This window comes from Nanorana parkeri, unplaced genomic scaffold, assembly GCF_000935625.1.
Source record: "Nanorana parkeri isolate BGI_ZX_2015 unplaced genomic scaffold, ASM93562v1 scaffold1872, whole genome shotgun sequence".
NCBI classification, from domain to species: domain Eukaryota; kingdom Metazoa; phylum Chordata; class Amphibia; order Anura; family Dicroglossidae; genus Nanorana; species Nanorana parkeri.
The window spans coordinates 308901-336356 of record NW_017308140.1 but is presented as its reverse complement, the minus strand read 5'-3'; the positions used below and the strand labels follow the sequence as shown (position 1 = coordinate 336356).

General features: G+C 42.8%; 1 protein-coding gene across 1 annotated transcript in view; it reads right to left on the bottom strand.

Annotated features, from left to right (window-relative positions):
- Positions 1 to 27136, bottom strand: part of LOC108799987 — a 52780-nt gene extending 25644 nt beyond the window's left edge. The window contains exons 1-3 of the mRNA XM_018571939.1: positions 26984 to 27136; positions 26624 to 26664; positions 14343 to 14709 (exon numbers count right to left, since the gene is read on the bottom strand). Of these exons, the coding sequence (XP_018427441.1) occupies positions 14343 to 14709; positions 26624 to 26664; positions 26984 to 27136 (561 nt within the window). The remainder of the gene's footprint in view (positions 1 to 14342; positions 14710 to 26623; positions 26665 to 26983) is intronic.
- Positions 27137 to 27456: the final 320 nt, after the last annotated feature.

The window sequence follows — 27456 nt, the reverse complement described above, 5'->3', positions numbered from 1 at the left end:
CACACACACATAATCTCAAAAAAAAGTCCCCCTTTAACAGCAATTCTATTTACAGCAGGATGCATTTTAATAGGTTTAGTGTTTTTCTCTTACGCAGTACTGTAAAACGCTGCAGCAGATGGCCTGGGCATTCACTTTTACATCCATCAATGCAGCAAGCTTTACATGATAATGAAATCAACAGCCTTGTAAGAGATACTGAGAAATGGAAGGCTCCAGTTGTCAGTTATCTACCTTGGGGGCATTGCTGCAATTTATATTTAAGTTCATTTTGAGACGGAGACACAATATCACAAAAATGAACCAGCATCATCAGTTTTAGTAATCCAACTTTGCTACCCTGGGTCAAAATGAATGTCCAACCAAACAGCTAAAAATACAGTGGAGACAATGGTAGCAGCTTTCTTATTGCTTAGCACGCCATCAATGCAAAACATGATTCGTGTTGACAAGAGTTTACTGTATGAAATTCGATTACAGAACGCATCACAAGTTATACACAAAATTGTAGATCGGAACAATAAAATGTAAAAATCATAAATAGCACAGAGGCACAAAAGGCAAATCATGGTTTTGGATCAATTTTATTGCCATTTTTTTATTTTAAAGCCGAACGTCCAGGATTTTATTTTTAAATACCCTGTCAATAGGGCCTCATTGTTTTACCTTTGTAACCCATAGCAACCATGATCCAATTGGCAATTTCTATTCTAGAAGGACTATGTGTGGCCCAGTTGTTCCCATCTCCTGTTATAACCAGTTACCATTAAAAAGGAGAACTATTGGGAGATTAAAATACACTCATCCCAATACCCTGATCAGTCATGTGACACTGCAGCTGTCACATGTCTGCTCAAAAGCTTGAGAATGGAGCGATCACAAACTACTGATCGCTCAGCTCATGACTTCTTCCTGCAGAGTAGTGACTGTCAGTCACTGCTCCCTACAGGAATTCTCCACTCCCCTCTCTCTGTTCCTCCAGTACTCATTGGGGGAACAGACGGGGAGGGGGTGGGCACAACTCTCTAGAGCCAGAGCCAGCTGTCAATCAGGCAGTGGGGTGGATCGACAATATTGACAGGATCTCTTCCAGCTGCAGCATGGCTCTGCTCTGTCAGCTTACAGCAGGCTATATGCCCACCATTTGCCAACCTTGGGACACAGGAGGACATTCGTAAATGAGAACTAAAGCCAAAAAGGTTGGACTATAGTTCTCTTTTAAGCAAACTAGTAATTGAAGAAATCTGGGAGCTATTGCTCTTGAAAGGCTTCAGATACACCTAATACCTATATGCATACTGATTCCAGGTCTGACACTGCAGAAAGAGGGCAAACATGGGAGCCAGGAAACCAGCATTTTCAAAAGGAGATACACACAATGGCAGTGTCCATATTTGTTTCATGACAAATTTATTTTCCAGACTATGGACATTAAATCATGCATCTATTCCTAACAAGCACTTTGATACAAGCCATCCCTGGCCTCTCTAGCGGCTTGCACTTTAAAGTAACTAATTCTCGAACTTCACAACAAAGATTCTTTTAAAAAAAAAGAGAACTATAGGGCAAGTGTTTTTCCCCATAGTTCTCCTAAGGGTCACGGGAGGACACAAACTAGCGTCCTCCCGTCACCCAAAGCTCAGTATATCGCGAGCTACAGCTTGCGGTATACTGAGACCGCCCCAGCCAACAGGATCCCGACAATGCTGTCAAGATCCACCCAGCTCCGTGAATGACAGCGGGGTTCTGCCTATCCAGAGGCAGAGCCAGCTGTGCCCGCCCCCTCCCCTGTCCGTTCCTCCAGTCAGCGCTGGAGAATCAGAGCGGGGAGGGAGGAATCCATGCGGGGAGCAGTGACTGATAGTCACCGCTCTCTGCAGGGAGATGATCGAGACGTGAGCGAGCGATGGTATGCCGCTTTCATTGTCACGTCGGCTCAAACTATGAGGATGAGTGATTTTTACTCACCTCATTGTTATCCTTTAAGGTTTCATTTCACTACTATCAGTATACAAACACTTGCTGTTTCTTTACATTAGAAAGCCGACTGTCAGCCAATATTCTGTTGCAATAAAAATAAGAAAAATAACTTTTCAGTGTTTCTGCACTTTGAAGACAAATTTCTCCACAGTGCCTATAGCTACAGAGGTGAGTCAGGACCTGTTTTAAAGTGCTTTTACTGCTTGCAGAATATGCAAATACTTTAGCATATAAAGTCTTGGCACAGGTTCACATTAAGAGCAGAAAACTGCTTTACAGTATACTATATAGCCTTGGCACAGGTTCACATTAAGAGCAGAAAACTGCTTTACAGTGTATAGCCTTGGCACAGGTCCACATTAGGAGCAGAAAACTGCTTTACAGTGTATAGCCTTGGCACAGGTTCACATTAAGAGCATTTACAGTATACATTGAGGATAAATCGATTGTGAAACATTTTTAAAAACTTGTTTTGCAATAAAAAAAATGCCTCTGGGCAATTGAATCCATAGAAATATACTGAAATGCCTGTTGTGACTGGTCTTATCTTTTTTTATTTTTTCAGGGCCTCTTTTGGTATAAAACACCCAGCAATGCAAGTCATTCACTCAAAGCTCGCAATCAAAAACATGCACCATCAAGCGGCTTAAAAATACTGTACATACTTGCACAAGTAGCAAAATATCAGCTAGCATAACTACAAAGTTGTTGACACATTGTAACAACTTCTATTGGTACTATTAAAATAAAACAGCACTGGAGGGCCATTTGTGGCTCCAGTAAAGCACCACTGGACTAAGCAGACTGGTCCTAAAAAAGGAATGCTGTGGTCTTTAACAGGTTGTGTGCTAAAAATCATAACGTTAAAACCTAATTATATTTTGTTTCTCTTTCAGACGGGACACATTTTATCTATTAAATAACAAATTACCATTATTTGTGCGAGTACACTGCAAAGTAGCAATCAAGTCCGAAGACGTGTTTTGATATCTTGTATGTATGACCTCTGGGAAGCTCCCATTGTGTTCCAGACACAACCACAATAGGAGAGAGCCCACGGCAGACCAAAGAAAAACTAAAAGGATTACATCTTCCATCTGGCCTAGTAATGCCTTGAAATCCCTCAGGAACAGCCTGAAGTTGCAACAGTTGCCAGCCTAACACATTTTGGGCTGTTTGACCGCCTTACAGCCACATCATATATGACTGTGCGTGTTTATTATATTGTTACATATAAGGCCTCATTCAGACTGCGTACGGTCATGCCATTCAGATCCGTACCGGGCCGTTCCAGGGAAAGACAGGTGCTGCGTGTGATTGTACGCAGCAGCCTGTACGCAGCAGCCTGTTCTTTCCTATGGGAGGATGCGGCCATACTCTATGTGAATGAGGCCTTACAGTAGTAACACATTAGGAATGATCTAATACATAAACAAAAGCACCATGTGTGACAGGTGCGAGGCTAGACCAGTTGGCATCATAGTGCAGAGTGATACACAAAATAACACAGAACTGTGTGGCCTTAGGCAGTAATGTGTCCCTTCAAAGCTGGAGTAATAGGCACAATTCCCAAGACAGACACCATCTGCATGAAATCTGCATGACTGACTATGTAAACACATTAGACTGTAAGCTTCTTTGGAGCAGAGACGGATACAAATGATTAAAATGCCTTCTAAAGCACTGCTAATTTGTAAAATAATAACAGTCCTAGTCCATTGCCAAAGAGGGTGGAGTGTAGGCCAGCTTGCAACTTTTGCAACACTCACTTTGTCACATACATACAGACAAAAGAGGGAGTAAAGTGACCAAATAAATGAATACAAATTTGAAGGAACACACAGGAAAGGTATATACAGACGTTGCTGCTCTCTCGCAAAGCCCTGCTCGATGTGATGGCATATTAAAAAAAGGAGTACATTTTAAAACGTAGCAATCCTTACCCCTATTCAATTCTATACCATGCACTGCGGCAGTGGTGGTGACATGGCAATGCAATGGTGCCGATTCTACCTCTTACCATACCACTACAGCTAGGAAAGTATATTAAAAGTGAAAACATCAGCACCTCTCCCTCTCTCAGCTAATGCATCCCAACTAATTCCTCCACCCTATGGTGCGCGGTTTTTTTATGGAAAGCAGGATCATTATAATGGAAAGCAGGTTCATGTGATCTAATTTTAGAAGATGATTCTATTGTACTTTCAAAAAGGTATTTTAATTGGTGAAGGCTTATACATACAAGACCCATGTATTTACTGAACTTTCATTCTGTTGTACTTCTGTTTCAAAGAACAAGTTAACTTTTAGTCAACCTTTCCTTTACTTAATTCCTCAACCCCCCCGAGCGCAGCCTGCCATGTTAAATATTTACCTTGCCACTGATCTTAACTACTTTCCGTTCTATCAATCTTAACTGTGCAACCCTGCTTGGCACCGCACAGCCTTTCTGAGTGAGAAGCTGGAATATGCCTTAACCATCATAAAGACACTTTTGCTAGAAAGGCTGTGTGGTGCCAGGTAGGGCTGCACATTGAAGATCACTGGAACAGGGAGATAGGTAAATATTTAATAAAGCTGGCTGCGCTCAGGATTGGGGAATTATAGCACAACTAAAAACTCCTCTATGATAGCCTAAACAAGTACCAAATTCAGTTATTAAGTGATGCAAAAGCCTAAGTAAACAAAAAACTTTGTTGATCTTCACTGAGCCAAATCTTGCTCCGTTTGCATCTCAATCACTTCCCTATGCCGGCACTGCAGCAAACTGTGGGCAAGTTTCAGCAACAATGCTGAAGCCATCTAGAAAAGCAGTGGGCGGGACTAGGTGTGGCTATAATCAGCTACAGGCTTATGAATCAGCAGTGACAAGGCTGACAGCCACATCCTCTGCAATGTTTTTTCATCCCTCTGTAGGGCAAGCAGGCACCAGCCTAAATAACAACTCTGCTTTGAATTGAGAAGCAGTGTAGCTTTGTTGCCACACCATCACAGGAAGCTGCACTAGGTGGACTTCACTGGTAGGCTAGACAAGTCTTCCGGGGACTTTGAAGGAGGATTAGGGGGAAAATAAAGTGCAGATGCACTTTTAATAAAGTGATGCAGGGCATATTTATTTTAATGGGAGGCCATAGCTCTACTTTAAGTTATGTTCACTAAAATTACAGTCCTGTAAATAAATTAAAAAGGAGAACTATGGGGTTAGGGCTTTTCCCCATAGTTCTCCTTAGGGTAACGGGAGGACACAAACTAGCGTCCTCCCGTCACCCTAGGCTCAGTATACCGCGAGCTGTAGCTTGCGGTGTACTGAGACGCCGCAGCTGAAGCGGATCCCGACAATTGTGCCGGGATCCGCCCAGCTGCGTGACTGACAGCTGGCTCTGCCTATCTAGAGGCAGAGCCAGCTGTACCTGCCCCCTCCCCCGTCCGTTCCGCCAGTCAGCGCTGGATGATCGGAGCGGGGAGGTCCCCCCTCCCCTGTCACGGCAGAGAGCCGTGACAGGATCGAGAGGTGAGCGAACGCCGTTATGTGTATGCTCACCTCCCGATCTACTGAGCCGACCTGTGACAGTCTCATTGTCACAGGTCGGCTAGAACTATGAGGTGAGTGAAAAGCACTCACCTCATAGTTCTCCTTTAACAGCATGGGGGGAACAAGAGGTTGTTGTTTTTTCTACAAGGTATAGTTGTTTGCAAGTACAAATAATATACACAGTACAAAAGTTATTTTCAACTCCTGGAAGACCAACTTCTAAATGGGCAATCCAAGGAGGTTGCCAGGTGGCTCCTTGCATAAAAATAAAAAGTTCAAAAGGTCTAAGCAATCTAAAAACATATCACACCTTCAAAACTAAATACACAATTCCTCTTTATAAGTTTGTTTTATTCGTGTTTATTCCCCAACGTATTGTGTATTTGCTTTGGGAGTTGTAAGTCTGAGTTCCATGCTGATGGTACACTGTATGTGGAGAACAAACAGTTCACATTGGTTCTTTCCTTAAGCTAAAACATTTGTTGATTAGTTTTGACTGTACAGCTTGACAGGCTAAATTACCTGGATTTATTGCCGGGAGTCGTGTCAAAGGAGTTAAAGGTAGACAGAATAAAAGGCCAGCAGGATGCAGGTTTAATAGGTCGTTCTGCACCCAGTAGCAATGTCTCCACTAGTTGCTTTCATTAGGAGCTAACTGCTGCTATGCATTATGACCCTTTGCTGTGTTGGCCTGTCTTTGAAGATTACAAACTAGAAGACAATTCTCGGTCCTTGGAGGCGACATGCAGCTTCCTGAACTTGTCTGTACAGATCAGACCCAGCCTGCCTTGGAGAATCATTCATGTAACACCTTTTTCTAGTATCTTATTAGCAAAAGCTAAAGACCCTTATTCATATGTGCTAATATCCTGCTTACCAGTTTAAAATAGAACAAAACAATATGTGACAAAATTAAATATATATAATTTTGTTTTGTTCTATTTTAAACTGGTAAGCAGGATATGTGAATTAGGGTCTTTAGCTTTTGCTAATAAGATACTAGAAAAAAGGTGTAACACACACTAATATATATATATATATATATACACACACACACATACATACATATATATCTCTTCCCCTCAACATAAATGGGTTGAATTCAATGGCCACCCCACCAGCTGCTTATACTTGCCTTTCTTTTGCTGGGCCTCTAGGAGCAAAGCAAGGAACCCTGGTGTAAGCCTCAAGGTGTGACGCAGACAGGATGGATCCTAACTGCCTCTGTGCATGGACACCCGAATGGATTTGCAGCTCGGGTGAGCGTATGACGGTGTACGGCCGCGTCCTCCCATAGGGAAGAACAGGCTGCTGCGTACAATCACACGCAGCACCTGTCCTTCCTGGGAACGGCCCGATACAGCCGTGCACGCTGCACCGATCTGTACTGCCCGACCGTACGCTGTGTGAATGAGGCCTAAAGAAAAGTTTTGCCTTTAGTTATACTTTAAGCCTTTAGAAACCAAGGTCAATCATGAAAACAGAATAGCCTGCTTTTGCTGTCCAAGGTATTGAAATGTTTTGGGTTGCTAAACTGTAAGGTTTCCCTTTATTGTTTCTATGTTAAACAGAAGTCTGTTATGTTATTGTTTAAAAGGCCACTCTCAATGTTATTGTTATTTTACCAGCAATTCATCCAGAAAGACTGAGAAAAGTATATTGTTACAATGTGGCAGACAATACACAGAAAAATAAATATGTAAAAGTCCCTTTAGGCCCCATTCACACTGAGCGACACTTACCTCGAGCGGATTTCCGCGCGGCCGGGATAGTGTGACTGTTCGGGCGACGATCGCGGGACCTTCACCGTCGGGCTGCATGCAAAGATAGAATGAATGGCCCTAGTGTAAACGGGCCTTTAATGCATCTCGCCACTTCCAGGGGCTGTGCAGGCGGACACTTTAGGGCCCATTAATATGAAAGCTACATGCTCACAAGCATCCCACATTTCCCTTTATAGCTAGCAGCTTTAGTCTCGTCCCCCAGACAAAGATGAGGCTCAGTATGTGAATGTGGCCTGCAGCAAGAGGACCTTGCAAACATCAATCATTAAAAGTTGACAATTGGTCACGCTACAATTCCAGCAATGACGTAAAGATCACTCAGCGGGCTGCAAGCATGACTGGTTTAGGTGTCTGTGCATACATGCCACCTCCAATACAAAGAAAAAGTTAAACCCTATTGTCTTCTGGCCCGCTTCAGCAGGTTGCCACCATATGCACAATATCACGAGGGACATTTAAACAGAGTATCACAGAACATTGACAGCACATTATAGCCTATCTGAATATACCCAATGAATGGGCACTGCAAAACTTGCTTATTGTGCATTGAAAAACAATGAAACCGAAAACGAAATGTTGCCAACTTCCAAATTATGTAAATGAATCGCACTGAACTAAGACACACGTCTGCATCATTACAATAGCAGGAAGCAAACTTTTCCTGCCGCTCTATTCACTATATCCGTGCTCAGAAGAGCCAGATGGCTGGATGCCCATTAACACAAAGTAAGCCCTCCCTAACCCTGCCATTTACCGTAAAGCATTAGTGTTCAACTGTGCCATTAGCACATATCACACCGACCAAGAACTGCAGTCAACATATGGCTTTTGGATCCTCCAGATTTCTTTAAAATTCACTGTTCAGTCATGGAGAAGCTGGTCATACACAAATATTGCTTTACTTGATTAAAGCGCACACTAAAGCTGGCCATACACCATTAGATTATCTACAGATTTTCTATGGTCAGATGGAAAAAGGTGCAACAGATTCCTCCATGGAGGAATCTTCCACTGGGCGGCCCCGCTGGTTCTCAAAACACCTGAACAATGCCTGCATCCAATCAGATTGCTCTGGTATTTTGAAAGGCCAACGAAGAGTAGCAAGATACTGAAGCTTGGCCCAGCGGGAGATTCCTCCATCCACACAGTTTAGCGGTGATGGAGGAATCTGTTGCACCTTTTCCCATCTGACCATAGAAAATCTGGTAAGGTTAATATCAGCATTGTCGGTGTTTGCCATCATCAGAGACTAAAAAAAAGTCTATTGATAATCAGACCCGCCTCCAGGGAATTGTCTAGCTTTGCTCTACGATACATGTCAGCATTGTGGGTGTTTACCATCATTAGAGGCTAAAGAAAGTCTATATAGAATCAGACATCAGACCTAATCAGTGTGATGAGAAGACCAACAAAAAGTACAACCTACCTATATACTGAGGAAATATGGCAGTCCCCATACACGAAATCAAGGTTTTTAGAACATTAAAAAGATATTAAAACCAACTTTTTGTTTCTACTACTGATGAGAACCCTTGCCATGGGTGCTGCTTTTCAATGTGCTGACATTTTCCTTTCCCCTGATTCATGTGGTACCTACAGTGCTGGTCTCGCTTTCCTTTGTAAGGGTGGCTCCCTAGTTTGAAGCGTCATAAGGAGTCACCCATTTGTGCGTGCTCCAAAGAGAAAACTACAACCTGACGTCATGGCACTGTCTGCGCTGATGAGCACAGGCAGCCTGAGACCATTGTGTGAAGCGACATGTGCACACCACACATGCATGATGGCACTATGAATTATGGGACATGAAGTCCCAAGGAGAGAGGTCAGATGGCTGTGCAGAAAGTAATGAGCGGACTGGAAGTTGGCGGAAGCTGCGGTTCAGATAAAGGGTGCCGAATGTTGTGCGCTGCCCACAAATGTGGTAATCAACAACAAATCGCCTCTAAAATGCATCCTTTTATACAAAATGTATTTCAGTGTTGCGCCATTTACCAAATATTGCTGTAAGCATCTGCAGATAAACACAAAGGCCTTGAAACATGAATGAACCAACAATACTATTGTAGTAGAAGAATAAATATCACAGTGGAATAAAAATACTAGGCTGTAAGTCAATCAAATTAATCCTTTTATGGTACATATACATACATACATACATACATACATACATACATACATACATACATATACACACACCGCATCAGGGAATTCATACAGGCACCTACTAAAGATTGGTCTCCCATCCCTGCAACAAATGGTGTGACTTGCAACACATTTATGTAACTGTCGATAAGGCTATATCAGAGAGAAAGGCTGTTGTGGAACTACAAGTTCCATGAGGCATTGAAAGACTGACAGCCACCAGCATGACTTCCAGAGGGAGGTACATGAGGAGATTTGTACTTTCACCACAGCTGGAGGTCTGAGATAGCCTACCCCTGGTGTATATGAATCTGTTGCAGAATTGCCTCAGACATACTTGCACATTTGACACAATTGGCTCCATCATGGAAAAAGCCTTATTTTCCTGCAAATGCCGCTTCACGGATATGGCGGGATTTCTTCATGAAATAGCAAGAAACCCGTTAAACGGCTTTCACAAATTTTGCGCAGGACTTCCTGATAATAATACCAGAAATGTGTTCCAAATGCTTTACTTCAACACATTGCTTGCACGTTCCACACAATTTATATTCTATATGTTGTTTTGTAGAAGCTACTAGCACGCTACTCGTGTGCTACAAATGCCTGCTAAGTCCATCCACCTCCCTATGGTCATTGTAATGACATATACAGAACAGTGATTAACAGAACATGCAGCTTTCTTTAAAGCAGCTACTCGCATAGCATATTTACTCTACATGTGCCAGCTGGGATGAAGAAATAATCTGTGGTCAATGGTTGGAATGCATTATTTCTCGTGCTTGTGCATTCACACAGGCGCACAGTCATGCAATGAAAAGCACACACAAGCTGTGCACAGTAAATGATCCTCAGGTATTTCCAGCCCATATAGACACAGTAGCAGAGATCTTGCATCAGCTTTGCCGTCTTCATCAACACAGGCAGTCGTGGGAAATGGCAAATGCCCCAAGCAGGACAACAATCTGCTACCAGGCAATAATATCACAGAAAGAAAAAAATGCGACCGGGAATGATCTCACCCGCCCGTCCACCTGTATGCAGAGAAACGTGTTCACAGTGTGAAGTGTAAACAGCCATTCTATTCAGTGTGTCCACCACACCTATGAAACACTCCTGGCCATGCATAAGAAACAACGATATGCACACAGTAAATGAAAGCATGGATGTCAGCGTACACATTTCAAGCTGCTGCGTTCACCTTTTACATGTAAATCCATACAGCAACAGTCTATTATCTCCACACAAAGCCACACATGCCTGCATTCCATTCATAGCAGGAGACTGTGCAATTTACCCTCAATACACATGTGTCATAGGTGTGACTAATGAAACGCTGCAAATAGTACAGATTGTTGGCACATTCCCTGCATAGGTCTTATGCTGTGCATACCTCTGCCCTGCAATCCGATGGCTTACCTGCAAGATCTAGGATGAAATGACACATACTAATCCTAGATCAGCGAAGGAATAGAGATCTGGTGTATGAATGGGTGTGTAATGGGTTATTTGAATGAAGATGGCTCGGCTCACATACAAATCAGTGCCTACCAACCACAGCTTTGCATTTTATTCACACTGGGGATCGGATTGCCAGCCTTTTTCTACAAGGCATACACTCGGGTGTACCACAGGCAACACAGGAAGGAGGGGGTACATCATGCATCATTGATTTACTGGGCACACTACGCTGGTACACACTGGGGTCTACACAGGAAGGAGGGGGTACATCATTCATCATTGATTTACTGGGCACACTACACTGGTACACACTGGGGTCTACACAGGAAGGAGGGGGTACATCATTCATCATTGATTTACTGGGCACACTACGCTGGTACACACTGGGGTCTACACAGGAAGGAGGGGGTACATCATTCATCATTGATTTACTGGGCACACTTCGCTGGTACACACTGGGGTCTACACAGGGAGGAGGGTGTACATCATTCATCATTGATTTACTGGGCACACTACGCTGGTACACACTGGGGTCTACACAGGAAGGGGGTACTTCATTCATCATCGATTTACTGGGCACACTACGCTGGTACACACTGGGGTCTACACAGGAAGGAGGGGGTACATCATTCATCGTTGATTTAGTGGACATACTTTGATGGTACGCATTGGGTTCAACAGAGTGAACAGGCAACACAGAGAGGAGGGGGGTACATTATCCATCATTGATAAGTGGGCACACTTCCCTGGAACACACTGGGGTCTACAGAGTGAATGGGCAACACACGGAGGAGGGGCTAGATCATCCATCATTAATTTAGTGGGCACACTTCCCTGGTACACAGCGCGGTCTACAATGGACACAGAGGACAGGGTAGATTATCCATCATTGATTTCGTGGGCACACGTTGCTGGTACACGCTGGGGTCTACAGGGTGAATGAGCAACACAGAAAGGAAGGGGTACATAATCCATCACTGCTTTAGTGGACACAATGCACTTGTACACATTGGGGTCTACAGAGTAAACAGGCAGCACAGGGAGGGGGAGCAACATTCATCATTGTTTTAGTGGACACACATTGGGGTCTACAGAGTGAACGGGCAACACGGGGAGGAACGGGTACATCAACCACTGCTTTAGTGGGCACACTTCGCTGGTACACGTTAGTGTCTACAGCATTAATGGGCAACGTCATCGTATTGCTTTAGTAGGAATACTTCACACTGGGATCTACAGAGTGAAAGTGCAACACATGGAGGAGGGGGCAAATCACTGGTGCACACTTCAGAGTAGATGGCACATAGGTACATTTTACCAGTACACACTGGTGTCTACAGAATGACTATACTGTGCAAGGGAGAGGAGGACATAATGTTCTAGTCTGGGCTATAAATCCCCACTTCTAGGAGTCACATCACTCTCCCTGCAGCCATACTGGAACCACTGAAGTGAATCGACAGTGCAGCTATGAAGAAGACAGACAGTGTTAAATCCTATGCAATACATTCACTCACACTGGTACACACATCAACCTAGCTAATCCCACAGTGGCACACACCCCTGGGCATACAGTTGGATTCTGCAGATCAAACAGAAAATACACAGAGGAACAGAGCACAACACATCTTTGTGCCCTAGTGGGCACACAGCACTGGCACACACAGGGTTCTGCAGACTGACTGCAGAGTACATGGAATAGGGGTACACCACACATCCTAGTTCCCTGGAGGGCACAGTACTGGCATACAAAGGGTTCTGCAGACAATGGAGAGTACATGGGGTGGGGGGGTTACAAAGGGTTCTGCAGACTGAATGGAGATAACATGAAGAAAGGGGTACATCACACATCTTTGTGCCCTAGTGGGCACACCACACTGGCACACAGGGTTCTGCAGACTGACTGGAGAGTACATGGAATAGGGGTACACCACACACCCCAGTTCCCTGGAGGGCACACGGCACTGGCATACAAAGAGTTCTGCAGACTGAATGGAGATAACATGGAGAAGGAGCTACATCACACATTTTAGTGCCCAAGTGGGCACATGGCACACACAGGGTTCTGGATTGTGAATGGGCAGTACATATAGGAAGGCTACAGTACACATCTTAGTGCCCAAGTGGGCACATGGCACACACAGAGTTCTGGATTGTGAATGGACAGTACATATAGGAAGGCTACAGTACACGTCTTAGTGCCCTAGCATGCACACAAGGCTGGCACACACTGGGTTCCGCAGACTGAATGGAGAGTACATGGAGATGGGGTAAACCACAGGTATAGGTACCCTAGTGGGCATGCAGCACTGGTGCACATAATGGGGATTTGCATAGTACACTGGTATACCTTGAGTTCTGCAGATTGAATGGAGAGTTCATGGAGAAGGGGTACATATCAGATTTTTTAGTTCTAGTGAGCACACGGGAGTGGCACACAGTGTTCTGCATTGTAAAAGGGCAGTACATGCAGAAAAGAAGCACATAACACATCTTGGCACCCTACCGGACGCACACACAAGGCTCTGCAAGTTAAATGGACAGTACTGGAGGAAAGGGGCACATCATCCATCTTAGTGGGCACAAAGTCTGGCACACACTGCAGTAAACAAAGTACAAGGAGTTGGGAGCACATCACACCTTTGAATGCCTTAGTGGGCACACAGTACAGGGTGAATGGATAGGAGGAGGAGAGGGCACATCACACATCTTGGTGGGCACAAACTGGAGGGTGACTGGACAGTGCATGAAGCAGGAGAGGGTACATTATACATCACCCAGTCTGGCACAGACACTGCAGGGTGAATGGATAGTACAAGGACAGGGCACAACACACATCATGGCGGGCACACACTGCAGGGTGAATGGACAGTACAGGGAGGAGGGGGCACATCACATACCTTACTGACTTAGTGGGCACACACTGCAAAGTAAATGGGCAGTGCAATGTGGAGGGGGCACATCTGACAACTTACTGGGCACAGAGTGTAGGGTGCACATCACGCATCTCGGTGGGCACGTAGCCCGGCACACTGCAGGGTGCGTGGACAGTACAGGGAGGAGGGGCACATCACACATCTTACTGGCTCAGTGGGTAGGGTGCACGTCCAGTACAGGGAGGAGGGGGTACATCACACATCTCGGTGGACACATAGCTTGGCACACTGTAGGGTGAATGGACAGTAGAGGGGGCACATCACACATCTCGGTGGGCATACATTCTGGCACACACTGGAGATTTGCAAGGACAGTACAGGGAGGAGGGGCACATCACCCATATAGTGGGCATATAGCCTGGCACACGCTGGAGATTGCAAAGACAGTAGAGGAAGGAGGGGGCACACACTGCAATGTGAATGGACAAGGAGGAGGGGGCACAGAGCAGCCGTTGTTTGCCTGGGCTCAGTGGGTGCGGAGAAGAAGGGAGGGTGCTGCTCACTTACATCTGCGGGCAGGAGAAGGAAGGAGGCCGGGCCAGGCAGAGCCCTCCAGCTGGTGCTCAGATGATAATGATCCCGTGCTGTACTCCAGCAATGGCTGGTAGAAGGTGATGTGCGGTGCCCGCGGTAATCCGTCCGCCGTGTGCCGCTTCCTGGTGTTCTGCAATCAGTGTCCTGGCTGTCGCTGCCCCCCCATACTATGGCAGGGTCCGGCACTGACACCGCACAGCAACATGATGGAGCTGCTGTTATTATGAGCGACCGCAGGGACAAGAGCGACACCGGAACGCAGCCGCACTCCACCGCAGCCCCTCCTTTCAGTGACGTATTGCCAAATAGGCGTGGACTACTGCTGCCGTATGTCTCCAACCTAGGAAGAAGGCGTGGCTATAGAATAGCCCACTCCTATAGTACATTCTTTCCTGGCTGCCTTCTTTTTCTTTGTTTTTTTTTTCTTCAAAAGCTTTATTAAACCGATATAGACAATCAGTAGTCATTGATGGCACCGTATTGGTGAATTCATGGCAGGGCAACGTTTAGATAAATGAGCCAAATTGTTCCGGCAATTGTTATTAGTAGTCACTTCGATGTCTATTAAAAAAGGACGAGTGACAGTGCTGGTGATATCAACCAGTCATAGTCCAGACGCCTTACGTGCTGCTGGTTCCCATTTCCATTGACAGTCTCTTGTGGTAAAGTCCCTGGATCTCAGTACTGACCAATCACCCCACTAATCTCTATTACCCTGAACTCCATGTTATGCTGGATAGTCAGGGCCCGTGAGTAAGGTCCAGTAATGGATCTGCAGGGGAAATCATAGCACACTTTTGTGATTGATTACCTGTAATAAGACTCCTACTTTCAAACTCTGAATTTGTAAAAAGAGGGACAGATGGAGAAGAGAAATGTGCTGAAACCTACCTGTTTTTTAACCATTTGAGTACTAGCCTGTCTATACTCTTTTATTACCGGGCCATTTTTCAGCTATTATTGCTGAGAGTAACACCTTACCAAAATAATTCTTTATCATTTTTTTAACCTATCGAGATTTCTTTTGTTGGTATTTCATAAACACTGTTTTCTTCTATTTGAGAAAGGAAAAATACCAAAGAAAACATGATGTTCTGGCTGCCTATTGCATTTCTTTAGGCCAGAGGCTAAAAGGCCAGGATAGTAGACATAGCCCCAAAATTGTTTAGTTTAGGACATATACAGTCAGGGCCGGATTTCCCACTAGGCCCTCTGGGCAGCAGGGAGTAGAGGGGCAGCAGGGGTGTGGAATTCCTATCTCCGGACACCTGGGACATTCAGTTCTCAGGTGTCCGGAGATAGGGGTAGTTTTTTTTCTACATTTAGCCCTGCTTCAGGCAAGTAGGGCTAAATGTAGAGCGGGGAAGCCACCGCTCGTTTTGTACAAGTGAACTCGGCAATGTCGTCGAGATCACTTGTATGCAGCCTGCAGGTCAGAAAGTAAAAATAAATAAATATTTAAAAAAGTGATAAAGTAAAACAAAAAAACAACTAACCCTGCCGCCCCCACTGTCTAGTTGCTTTTCTCCATTGGGGGGGGGGGTATGGCAGGGAGGGGGCGCATTGAGGAACCTAGCCTTGGGGCAGCAGAGAGTATATCCGGCCCTGTATACAGTGCAGTGCAGCAGTCAGAGTGCAGAGGTCAGGACTATTATTATTATTATTACATAGTATTTATATAGACTATGTAATGTACAGAAGAGCTTGTAGTTTTTAGTAGTCTGGAGTTAGTGTCCCCTTATGGTGGTGGTTTCTGATGAGTGCCCCTTTAAATGTTGGTGGTCAATGGTGTGTGCCTTCTTTTTTGTTGGTGATCAGTGGTGAGTGCTTCATAAGTGTTGGTTATCATTGGTATTTTCCCCAATAACATTGGTGGTCATTGTGTCCCCATTATGGTCAATATGCCCCCATTGTGCCTTCCTTTCATTGGTGGTCAGTAGAAGCAGTTATTTGCATTGGATAAACGATCAATGGCGGAAGGGGAGGGTTTATATATGTTTTTTTGCTAACATCTGTGATTGCTATGATTGGGAATCACAACTATCACAAGTTATAAGCCGCTCTTATTGGCTTTGTGAATTTTGCCTGCGATCTGTTTTGTCTAACGATAGCGCAATTAAAGTAATTGTAAGCACAGCTGATGCGAGCACAGGCAGTAAACAAAGAACCATTTTTAAATGGTGCTCTAGCAGTAAATGTCTACCTACCTGCCATAATTTCCAAGCACATTGCTAGACAGTGATGGAGGGGTGGGGAGCTGTGGGTGGAGCTAGGCATGGCTATTCAGTGATGAGGCTATCAATGGTATCTACTCTCACATAAAAAGTCAATAAATTAGAAAGTGCCAGAAATTCTTCATTGGAATTGTCTGGATGAATACTGAAGATTTCCTTCTCCCTTGCAGTTGTGTGGATGAAAATCCCTTGTTGATGTCAGAGGTCAGAGGAGAATGGGCAGACTGGTTCCAGATGATAGAAAGGCAACAGTAACTCAAATAACCACTCGTTACAACTAAGAAAAGGAACAGAGGCTACAATTTGCATAGGCTCACCAAAATTGTACAATAGAAGATTGGAAAAACGTGCCCTGGTCTGATGAGTCTCGATTTCAGCTGCAACATTCAGGTGGTAGGGTCAGAATTTGGCGTAAACAACATGAAAGCATGGATGGAGGCTGCTGGTGGTGGTGAGTAAGTGTAATTTAGAAACGTTAAATGATTGCTTTGAAGACATTATTACTAACTAAGGGATTCTGGTAATGAATGTACTCTTATTAAGTGATACTTGAGATAACGTGGCGCACATAAAGGGGGCTTTGCAAACTTTTATTAGGTCTCAACAAAGTTGAGAAATGCTTATACAGTTACAGTGCTGTATTTTCAGCAACATTCACAGATAAGGAAGATCTCGTCAGGCAAGTTTAAGCTGCTCATAGAGGTGTTGGCCTGAAGCATATCACATTCTTCGCAATCATTTCTCAGAATGATAAAAGCACAGGAAACAGAAAGTGTCAGCCTCGTCACTGCACGCATTGTAAATGAATTACATCCTTATGTTATTGTCCTCAAAAGTCAGTTATTACAAATGAGAAAGTAATAAACTGCAAGTTAATTTTTTCTGCATCTATGTCAGTAAGTACACTTGAGACATCAGCCAAGCAAACAACGGGGACCAGAAAAAAAAGTCCTGGCCAATTAAAGCTGAGGCAGTCCATTTGCCCCTGTACAACCCAGTAAGTTTTTTCAGCCAGTAAGTAGTAGGGTTATTCACTTCCTGCTGTGTCCTGTTGTGTGAAGTAAATCGAATTCTCCCCAATGGGACAAAGACAGCAAAAAATAGACTGTAGGGATTTAATCATTCCCTACTTCATCCAAAACTGGAAAAAAAAGTTAGGCCATGCATACTCTTTAACTTTGCCTCTAGTTATTATACAAATCAATACCAAAGTCTTCTATCACTATTGGATAACATTGCTACATAGATTGCTAGTAAAATAAAGGCAATGGTCAATCTGATGCCACCGGATCAGAATGAAGGGCAAAAAACTAACAATTTGACTTTATGGGGATTTAATTGTATAACCTGATAAATTACACCTGATTCTACATTGAACTGTACCCTGGCCTGCCTTTTAATAGTGGAATATCATATTGATGTCACTAATGAGTATGACTTGATGTAGATGCGAGGCACTGGAACTTTCCTAACTAATGTCCTATAATGTTAACGTCAAATCTAATAGGTGGAGCTCACTGGTTCTGCTTAGGCTCATATCATCATCCAGGCAACCCCAGGATGGGCACTATAGACAAAATCTAGTGTAAAACAAGGTAAAGCAGCCAAAGATGTGAATGCAAGGTGCTGGATCTTTTGCTATTAAGGTCCTATTGGGGCTGTTTTATCATTGTTACCCCCAAAGTGAACTAATTAAAAACATCTTGACCTCTATGACCATTGGGTTGGCATACCTATTAGTCATTTTAATTCTGAACTAATCAGTGATAGAGCTGAGAGGTATTTCATTGCCATCTCTGCATAAATGTTCTTTCTGTGGTGGAGGTTTTAGCAATCACGCATTGACCAGCTCTTAGCCAGATCGTTAGTTAATGAGGTGAGAAGCTTTCCTTTGGATTGGTAAAGGATCTTTCAGTATCATTAAAGATCCACTATAGTAATGGATTCTCAAATCATCCCTGAATTGGTGCTGACACTGTGCTTCCTTCTGCGGTGGCTACTTTTGTTCCCCATTGTCCATGTGTTGAAAAGTAGCCACCGCTCCAAGCTCACTCCTGTGATGGACTACGCTCTCACATTTAGTTTACTAATTTGTATTGAGATTGTAATCCATCATGGGAGCAAGCTTGGAGAGGTGGCTACTTTACAACACACACAGGGACCATGGGGAACAAAAGTAGCCCCCCTCCAGAAGGAAGGACAGTGTCAGCACCAATTCAGAGATGATTTGAGGATCTACAGCTGAGTGATACACTAATAAAATACATTTTTAGTAATAGTTAAGGTACTTCAATGCATTTTTAAGATTTAACTCCTGAGTTTAAATTTAAAACTAGTCTTAGTGGAAACATACGCTTATTTCTATATGACTCAGTTGTAGATCCTCAAATCATCTCTGAATTGGTGCTGACACTGTCCTGTCCTTTCTTTATATATATTTTACCAAAAAATTGGGTAATAATAAATGTTTTATAACATAATGTTAAAAAAAACTTTTCAGTAATTTTTCCTTAATATAGTAAAAAATAAAAACCCCAGTGGTGATTAAATACCACCAAAAGAAAGCTCTATGTGTCCCCAAATAATGGTATAAAATTCATTTCAGTACAGCATTGCATGACTGAATAAATGTCAGTCAAAGTACCGCGGTGCTAAATACTGAAAAATGGCCTGGCCAAGAAGGGGGTGTAAACCCCTGGTCAGCAAGTGGTTAAATATCATGCCTGGGGGGTCCCCTTAGACTGCCTATAAAGTGGCAAATCTGTACAATGTATAGAACCTGCGCCGCAAAAATGAAATTTATGAAGAAAAAAATGACATAAAGAGAAATAAAAAAGACCCTTTTGGTCTGGTAGGAATGTTAGGAGTGACCCCATTTAAATAAAAGGAAAAAAAAGCGTTGAGTTTTCCCCAAAAGTCATACCAGACCCTTAAGGTCCGGTAGGAGTTTTAGGAGAGACCCCATTTAAAAAACAAAACAAAAAAAGAGTGTGGGGTTCTCCCTCAAAGTCATACCAGGCCCTTAAGGTCTGGTAGGAATTTTAAGTAGGAACCCCACCCCCCAAAAATGGGGGGGAAAAACATGGGGTCCCCCCTAACATTGCTAACCAGAACCTTGATCTGAGCACAGACCTGGCAGGGCAGGAAAGGGGGAGGGGTGAGCGCCCCCCCTCCCTGTAATCACAGGACACATGTCCTCGGCACTGGGAGGGTGCTTTTCCAGAGTCGCCCTGGAAAAGCACCTTGTCCCCGTGTCCATGGGGACAAGGGCCTGTTCCCCAGAAGCCCTGGGGCATTGATTGTGGGGGTCTGCGGGCAGGGGGGGCTTATTCACATTGGGATACCCCTTTAATAAAGGGGCAACCCCCCTTGTGAATGAGTAAGGGGTACCCATTCACTAAAGGGTTAAAATAAATGTAAATAAAAAGTCCAGACTTTAAGAAAAAAAATCCTTTAATTGAAATAAAAACACAACATAGGCTTTTGACAAGTCCTTTATTGTAACCCGCCCCCCAAAATAGATCCACCGATGTAATCCTAGGGTCAATTACGACGTCCAGCTAGTGGTGACAGCTAGCTAGCTCCGCCCAACTGTTTACATTTGTCCGGCACCTGACAGGACTTAGCTGTGTGAGCCATGATTGGGCAAAGTCATCATTATCCAATCATGGCTCTCACAGTGCACTGTGCTGGGTGACTGGGTAAAGTCTTGCAACTGACCTGTGGTCAGGTGCATTGCTTTACCCAATCAAGGCTTCACAAGGCACTGTGTGGTGATAGTTCATGTGTTCACCAAACACACGTACTGCCAATGTGTTGTTTGACTCGAACACTGAGCCCATCCCTAGTTGACACAGCTATAACAAAAAATCGTGGGAACCTGGTGGACACATCATTAAAATCCATGTCATAATTTTTATCAGCATGAATTAATATTTCCTTATTGCTTTGATCATACTACTGTATTCAAGTACTATGATACATGTATAGTGCTGCGTTTCTGAGTGCTAACATTTTATTTTTTAATAGCTTTTGGAAATAGCTTTTACATACCTTAAACCATATAAAACAAAGTTGTGGGTCTCTGTCGACTGAAGATTTGCCAAATGTCATTTGCATGTGTAGAATTGGCTTTTTGAATGCACCAGGTAATTCATAAATAAAGACCCAAATTATGTAATCTAAGTATTACTCATACTTCTTTACAATTTCCATGTTAGCATCGCTAACAACCCTACCACTACCCATATTGTCCATGACAGTAGTAGGGCATGGTAAGGTATATCAGTATAGATGAGAACCCTGAACAGTGCAAGGAGACAGACAATACTAGTATTAGTCAACTGGACATTGATTGGATTGCACTTGGCATGATATAGAACAAAAGATCATTGATATGTTTGTGTGTGCATTTACAGGCTTTGGAGCTAACAAAGCTACCCTGTTAAATAAGAGAAATGATACTTGCCAATCCTGTTACCAGTATCTCGGATCTCCACTCTCTTGCAAAGCTACACTGGCTACACAGGAACTTCAGGATCAGACATTTACTGGTGTGTCAGATGCCTCTATTACCCACTGCACTCTACATCAATACAGTGTCCATGCATTGGTGCTGTACTGGGTAGAACCACAGCATACAACAGGAAATGCAAGAATCTGGCACACGTGAAAGTGTCAGATGCTGAACATTCTTCAGCTGGTGAAACATTGGCAGACTGGTAATTGCTCTTCTTTTACAGGGTAGCACTTTTTTGTGACAGAGAACCAGCCACCAAAGACAATCTAAAATAATCTGAATACCCACTAATTAATTGGTATAATAGTTCAGACCTATCTTTTGGGGAATATCTGTTTTGTTTTTTTTGTTTTTATTAATTACTATTACGTGACCTGTTAAAGCAGGAGTGTCATGCTGGTTGTTAGGCTGTCCTATCTGTAGAGTAACAATTCTTTTTTTTCAGATCCTCAGAGAGTTCTTTGCCATGAGGTGCCATGTTGAACTTCCAGTGACCAGTATGAAAGAGTGAGAGCGATAACACCAAATTTAACACACCTGCTCCCCATTCACACCTGAGACCTTGTAACACTAATGAGTCACATAACAATTGGGCCCAATTTGGACATTTTCACTTCGAGGTGTACTAACTTTTGTTGCCAGCTGTTTAGACATTAATGGCTGTGTGTTGAGTTATTTTGAGGGGACAGCAAATGTACACTGATATACAAGCTGTACACTCACTACTTTACATTCTCTACCCCTCACTTCTTTACATTCTCTCCCCCCCCCCGCCCCCCCCATTTACAAACTCACTTCCCAAATAAAACCCTGCGCTCCAACCGGTGCACTCACCCAGCACATCTGGTTACCTTTCCCTTCTTCCCCACCCCAACCCCCGACGAGCGCTACACACGGGCAAAAACTCTCATAATTTTTCACTACTTTACATTGTAGCAAAGTGTCATTTGTTCAGTGTCATCACATGAAATTATATAATAAAATATTTACAAAAATGTCAGTGGTGTACTCACTTCTGTGAGATATTGTCCATAGAGTTTCTGCATTAAGCAGAAGAGAATACATTTGAATAACTGCACGAACAGCTGTCCCTGGTAGGTAAGAGGAACAGCTGGAGACTAGGGTTGATTTACTGAAGGCAAATAGACTGTTGGCTTTGCAAGGGATTTTTTACTTTGAACAGGATTTTCCGCTTAGCTTGGTGAATGTGGGGAAAATTCACTTTGCAAAGAATACCCAATCACGTGCACATGATTGGATGATGGAAGTCAAATTCCCCTGCAAAAGTGAACAGCCTATTTGCCTTTAGTAAATCAACCCCACTAATTCTTACAAATGCACTTTTGTGGCTGGCTTTAAGTTAAGGTGTGCAACTGAACACAAAGAACATGGGAGTTGGATAATATCCAACCACTGGAATACCAATGAATGTTGTAATATGTCTGTGTCCTTTTATAGCTAAATCTCTTACATATCTTATCAGGCTATAACTATTTCTTAATTAAACGTATTAATTTGACTGTCAAAGTTTTATGTAATTAATTCAGAAACAGATTGCACATCCTGCTTATCAAATTAATGAAATATCCACCCAGTCAGTGAATGTACAGGCCTCTAATTGTTTAATGTTCCTGGCTCTAAGATTGGAATGCTGAAACACCTTGTTTAGTATTTGTACAAACACCTAAATAGTCCCTGGGGCAAGCATCCTTCTCCCACTTGCTATGATCATTTTCCTACCCACAGAGTCAATTTGTTTTTAAAGTGTATTTCTAGCCAATTCTTAGTTGTGCATAGAATGTGGAAAAGTTAGAACATTTGTCAGGCTTTATTTTCCATCCCCACAGGGGAGAATCACCCTCTTTGTTTGTCTTCATGACTATTGTCACCAGAATGGAAAGTGGTAGAAAATCATAAAGAGGAACTACAACCTCCTATCCTTTGCAACCAAGGAAGGTGCCCTTTAGCCTCTATTTTTAATGCAGTTGCCATGATGCTGCACATGTGATCAGCTAGAACACCAGTCATTTGAGGGCAACCGAGAAAATTGGTATAGTAACTTGTTTAGGGAGACATTAAATTGGTGGCTCGAGTTCTTCTTTAAACTTTACAGTGATCATTGGAGGATAAGATGAGATGAAACATTTCAATTGGGAAAAGTTTTCTTCTCACTTTGGAGAAATTTCTTCTTACTTCTAGTAATGTCTTTAAGAAATCTCCTTAAGGTGACACTAAACTCAGGAGTTAAATTTTAAAAACATATTCAACTACCTTAATTATTAACAATAATGTACCTAAATATTAACAATACAGCTTACTCCCATGGTGGAGTACAATCTCAATACAAATTAGTAAACTAAATATGAGATTTTAGTCCATACACGGGAGCGAGCTTGGGGCGGTGGCTACTTTACAACACACACAGGGACCATGGGGAACAATAGTAGCCACCCTCCAAAAGACAGGACAGTGTCAGCACAAATTCAGAGATGATTTGAGGATCTGCAGTAAATGATGCGATGTACAAATAGGGTCCATTATTTTCAATAGTTCAGGTACTTGGATGCATTTTTAAGATTTAACTCCTGAGTTTAGTGTCACTTTAAGGAGACAGAGACAAAAAACCCTGGGAGGGGTTCTAATTATTCCCCACTCTATCGAATACCTAAAAGTTTTAACTACAGTTAAAACTTTTAGGTATTCAAGCTATCTGAATTGTTTCATTTCCCTCTCTTAAACTTTCTTTTTGCATAATTGTTAATAAATATGAAATCAAAACAGCTAAAAATAATACATTTCACAGGAAAAGAAATCTAAAGGAAGGAACTTGACTCTGGTTCACAATTTACCAGATCTAGGCTTTATGTAGATGCAAAGCATGTACATACGTCATGTACAGTCTGATTGCACTCATGGGCACTATGCATTTTATTTAATAAAAAGAAAATACTATACAATAACTTGATTTATAATAGCCATTAACATTTCAACTTTCACTAGTCAGGTTTTAGAAAGCGGATTAAAGAGTCTTTCTAGTAGAGGCCAGTTCAACCAGATATAGGAAGTGCCTGTAAATGTACACAATAGTGATTGCTACTTGAAAGCACAGGTGGCAGATAGGTCTAAGCACAGAGTACAGAACGTAGGGCTTGTTTACACCAGCCCGATTGGGCTGCTTTGGGCACCATTGCCCAACGCAGTCCCAAAGCATAGAAAAGGCAATTTCATGTTTGTCCTATTGCTTTGCCCTGTACACATTGGGCATGTTCAATTTTTGCCTGGGGTGTTCTGAGGTGCTATAATGCATCATGATGTGCTGCAGCCCTTTGCGTTAAATGAAGTGTAAGTTTAAGTAGGTTTAAATAAATAAAGTTTAAAAACAAGCATGCACTGCGATGCATTGTAACAAATGATTGCAGCGTGTCTGCACAAGGCACATCTCCATTGCATGAAGGAGGTGGTGTGAATGAGCCCTTATTGTGACCATATATTATGTTCCATTAGGTCCCAATACAAAATATACATAGTCCAGACAGCAGAACCAGACAGGTGACATAGTTAAGCAATACAGCCAAGTCACCTCTCTGCCCCCCACCACTACCTATGATTGGATAATGAAGTAGCAGTTAAAGCTCATCCCCCTGCTCACTCTGTTCTCTCCTCCTTGTCTTCGCATTCACATTGCAGCACAGTTGATTGGTTAATGGTGTTGTCCTCTTACCCAGTTTGATTGCTGTTGTACAGTGGATTACAAGAGGCTGATACCAAGCTAAATTCAGGTGCTTATACTAGCTGCATTTAAATAAATTCATGAGTACATTACTGCATTACTTGGTGCTTTTTGTCATCTGTCTGAAGTTCAGCCGAGCTTGATCAGATGTATTCACCTAATGGCAGGCACCATATGCTTACATAATTTATTGATTACACATTACTGAAAGAAACACATTTTTTAAAGGAAAACTCTACTTTCTCTAAACATTCTCTAAGCATTCTCTATTTTGTAATTACATGTTATAAAACGGTTGTTTGCATTTTAGTCTCTAGATATTATACAGGTCTATTCACCAAGGGGTGAAGGGTTTGGAGAAGACAGGAGAAGAGAACAATCTAGGCCAAAATAGCTGATTTAGAAAAATTCTTAAATTCAGATCACATTCACATTCAGCTATGTTGTCCTAGATTGTTCATTTCTCCTGCCTTCCCCAAACCCTGCACCCTTTAGTGAATACACCTGATAATTTTTTTTAATTATGTATTAACTTTATTTATTTATGTTGTATGTGTTATTATTTTTCATATTATTATTGTTTTGTTTTTTTTTATTAAAAAAATTATGCATCCTTTTAGAGTGGCAACCTGGAATCATTGGGGGTGATTTACTAACCTAAACACACGCACGCACCAGGTGCGTGTGATTTTCACACAGCAAAACGTATTTATCAACCAAAAAGTCTCTAAAAGCATATTTCCACTAATGCCATATATGGAAAAATCATGCACATGATCCATATATAATGCTGCTTCACAGTTTAGACAAAAATGGTTAGCTCATGCATTTACATTCCTGCATTCATCAACGCAAGCAACATAACATAGAGCTAATTTACACAACATCACCTTGGAATTCATGCAAGGCTTTGCACAACACACCTGCTGGGTGTGTACACACTACAAAGGTGTTTAGATTCCACCCATAGATCATGCTGGGAGGGAACACACTACAGAGGTGTATACATGTTCGTGGTGTGTTTATAAGGTTAGTAAATCAACCCCATTGTGTCATTGGTTCTCTGCATTCACCAGAAGTCTGCTTCGCTTTTAGAAATCACATTCCATAGGACTTTCATATTTGGTGACCTGCTTTCTAGGCTCATCTAAAAAGATACAGGCACTGGTGCTTTTCTCCTTTTCTTTTTACAACACTGAGATTGCTTAGCTGATTATACTAAAGGTTGACCATCCACTTCAAAAATCTGCTTGAGAAAGGGCATGCTAAGCTAATCAGCAATTACTTCACAACAGAGAAAGGAATGAATCTGCGAAAAAAAGTTTGCTGAATTCTTGCAATATAGTTTATGTGGAAGAGATTGTTACGGTGGCATGACTGGAAGCAGAGGTTGTGTTTCAAGTTTCAATAAAAGTCTGCATGTGCTGAGATAAGGATGCATATTTATAATCAATTCACAGCAAATCTTTGCTGAATGGAGCCGTCCCAGTGCTCACTGCCAGGTGAGATGGACCAAATCCAAGAACCAGATGAATCAGGGCACTCTTCGTTAAAAGTCCGCTTTATTAATTGGATAAATAAAAATGTACGGTATAAAAGACGTCCTAAGCCAATGGTAGGTTTACATGGATTCAGCAAAGCTGTGCCAAAATGAAATTCTCATTAGAGTAGATAGACCTCTTATTTTAATCTTTCTAGATCTATAATATTACTCATGTAGGTTTTATCTGTGTCTCTTAGGATAGCTATGTCTTCATGATATCACTCCTACTCATCAAACACAGATCTGTCTGCAATCCACCAGCACTCATTCTGTCGAAATGAAAAAGTTAATTAATTTTCGTCAGACCTTGATGACATCATTGAAATATTTTTTGACGTAAATGTTAAAAAATAAGAATAACTCGCCATACGCTACATTAAAGCATTTCAAAACCCAAAAACAAAAGTGTGATATATTGCAGCTTATACCAGTCCTTAGATGTGGTGGATGGATTTGTTTTCATTTTTCAAGTCAGGAATATTTGCAGCAAATACAGAAAATCCCAATTGATCATGTGAGCAATGCAGTGTCCTTGTCATTTACAGAACCTTATCTGCATTGTGTTAACTAGTAGTCTCAAAAACCCACCATGTAATGGAGATGAACAAAGGTGGACATGTAGTCAGGGGCGTCCCGAGTCTGGGTGTCACCTGAAACGGAGAACGGGTGACACCCCGCCGTAACGTCGTCGCGCATGCGTGTGATGTTGCCGCGCGCGTGCACGGTGACGTCATCGCACATGTGCAGTCGTCTTTTTAATGCCTACCGCCGCCCACCTTGGTGATGGACACCGGCAGAGAGAGGAGAGGACGTTCACCCGGTAGGATGAGGTATGCCACCAGGTCCCCTCCTCTCTCCTGACACTGTCGGGCTCTGGCTCGTGGTCCATGACATAGTGCCCGACTTTTCATAGGGGGTGACACCAAAATGACTGTCAGTCATTTTGGTGTCACCCCTCCAATGGTGGCACCTGGGTCCGGGCCGCACCCCCCTTGTGACTCCACTGCATGTAGTCCAGCCTATGTGACAACCATGACTTCTTCCATAGATACATATGATAA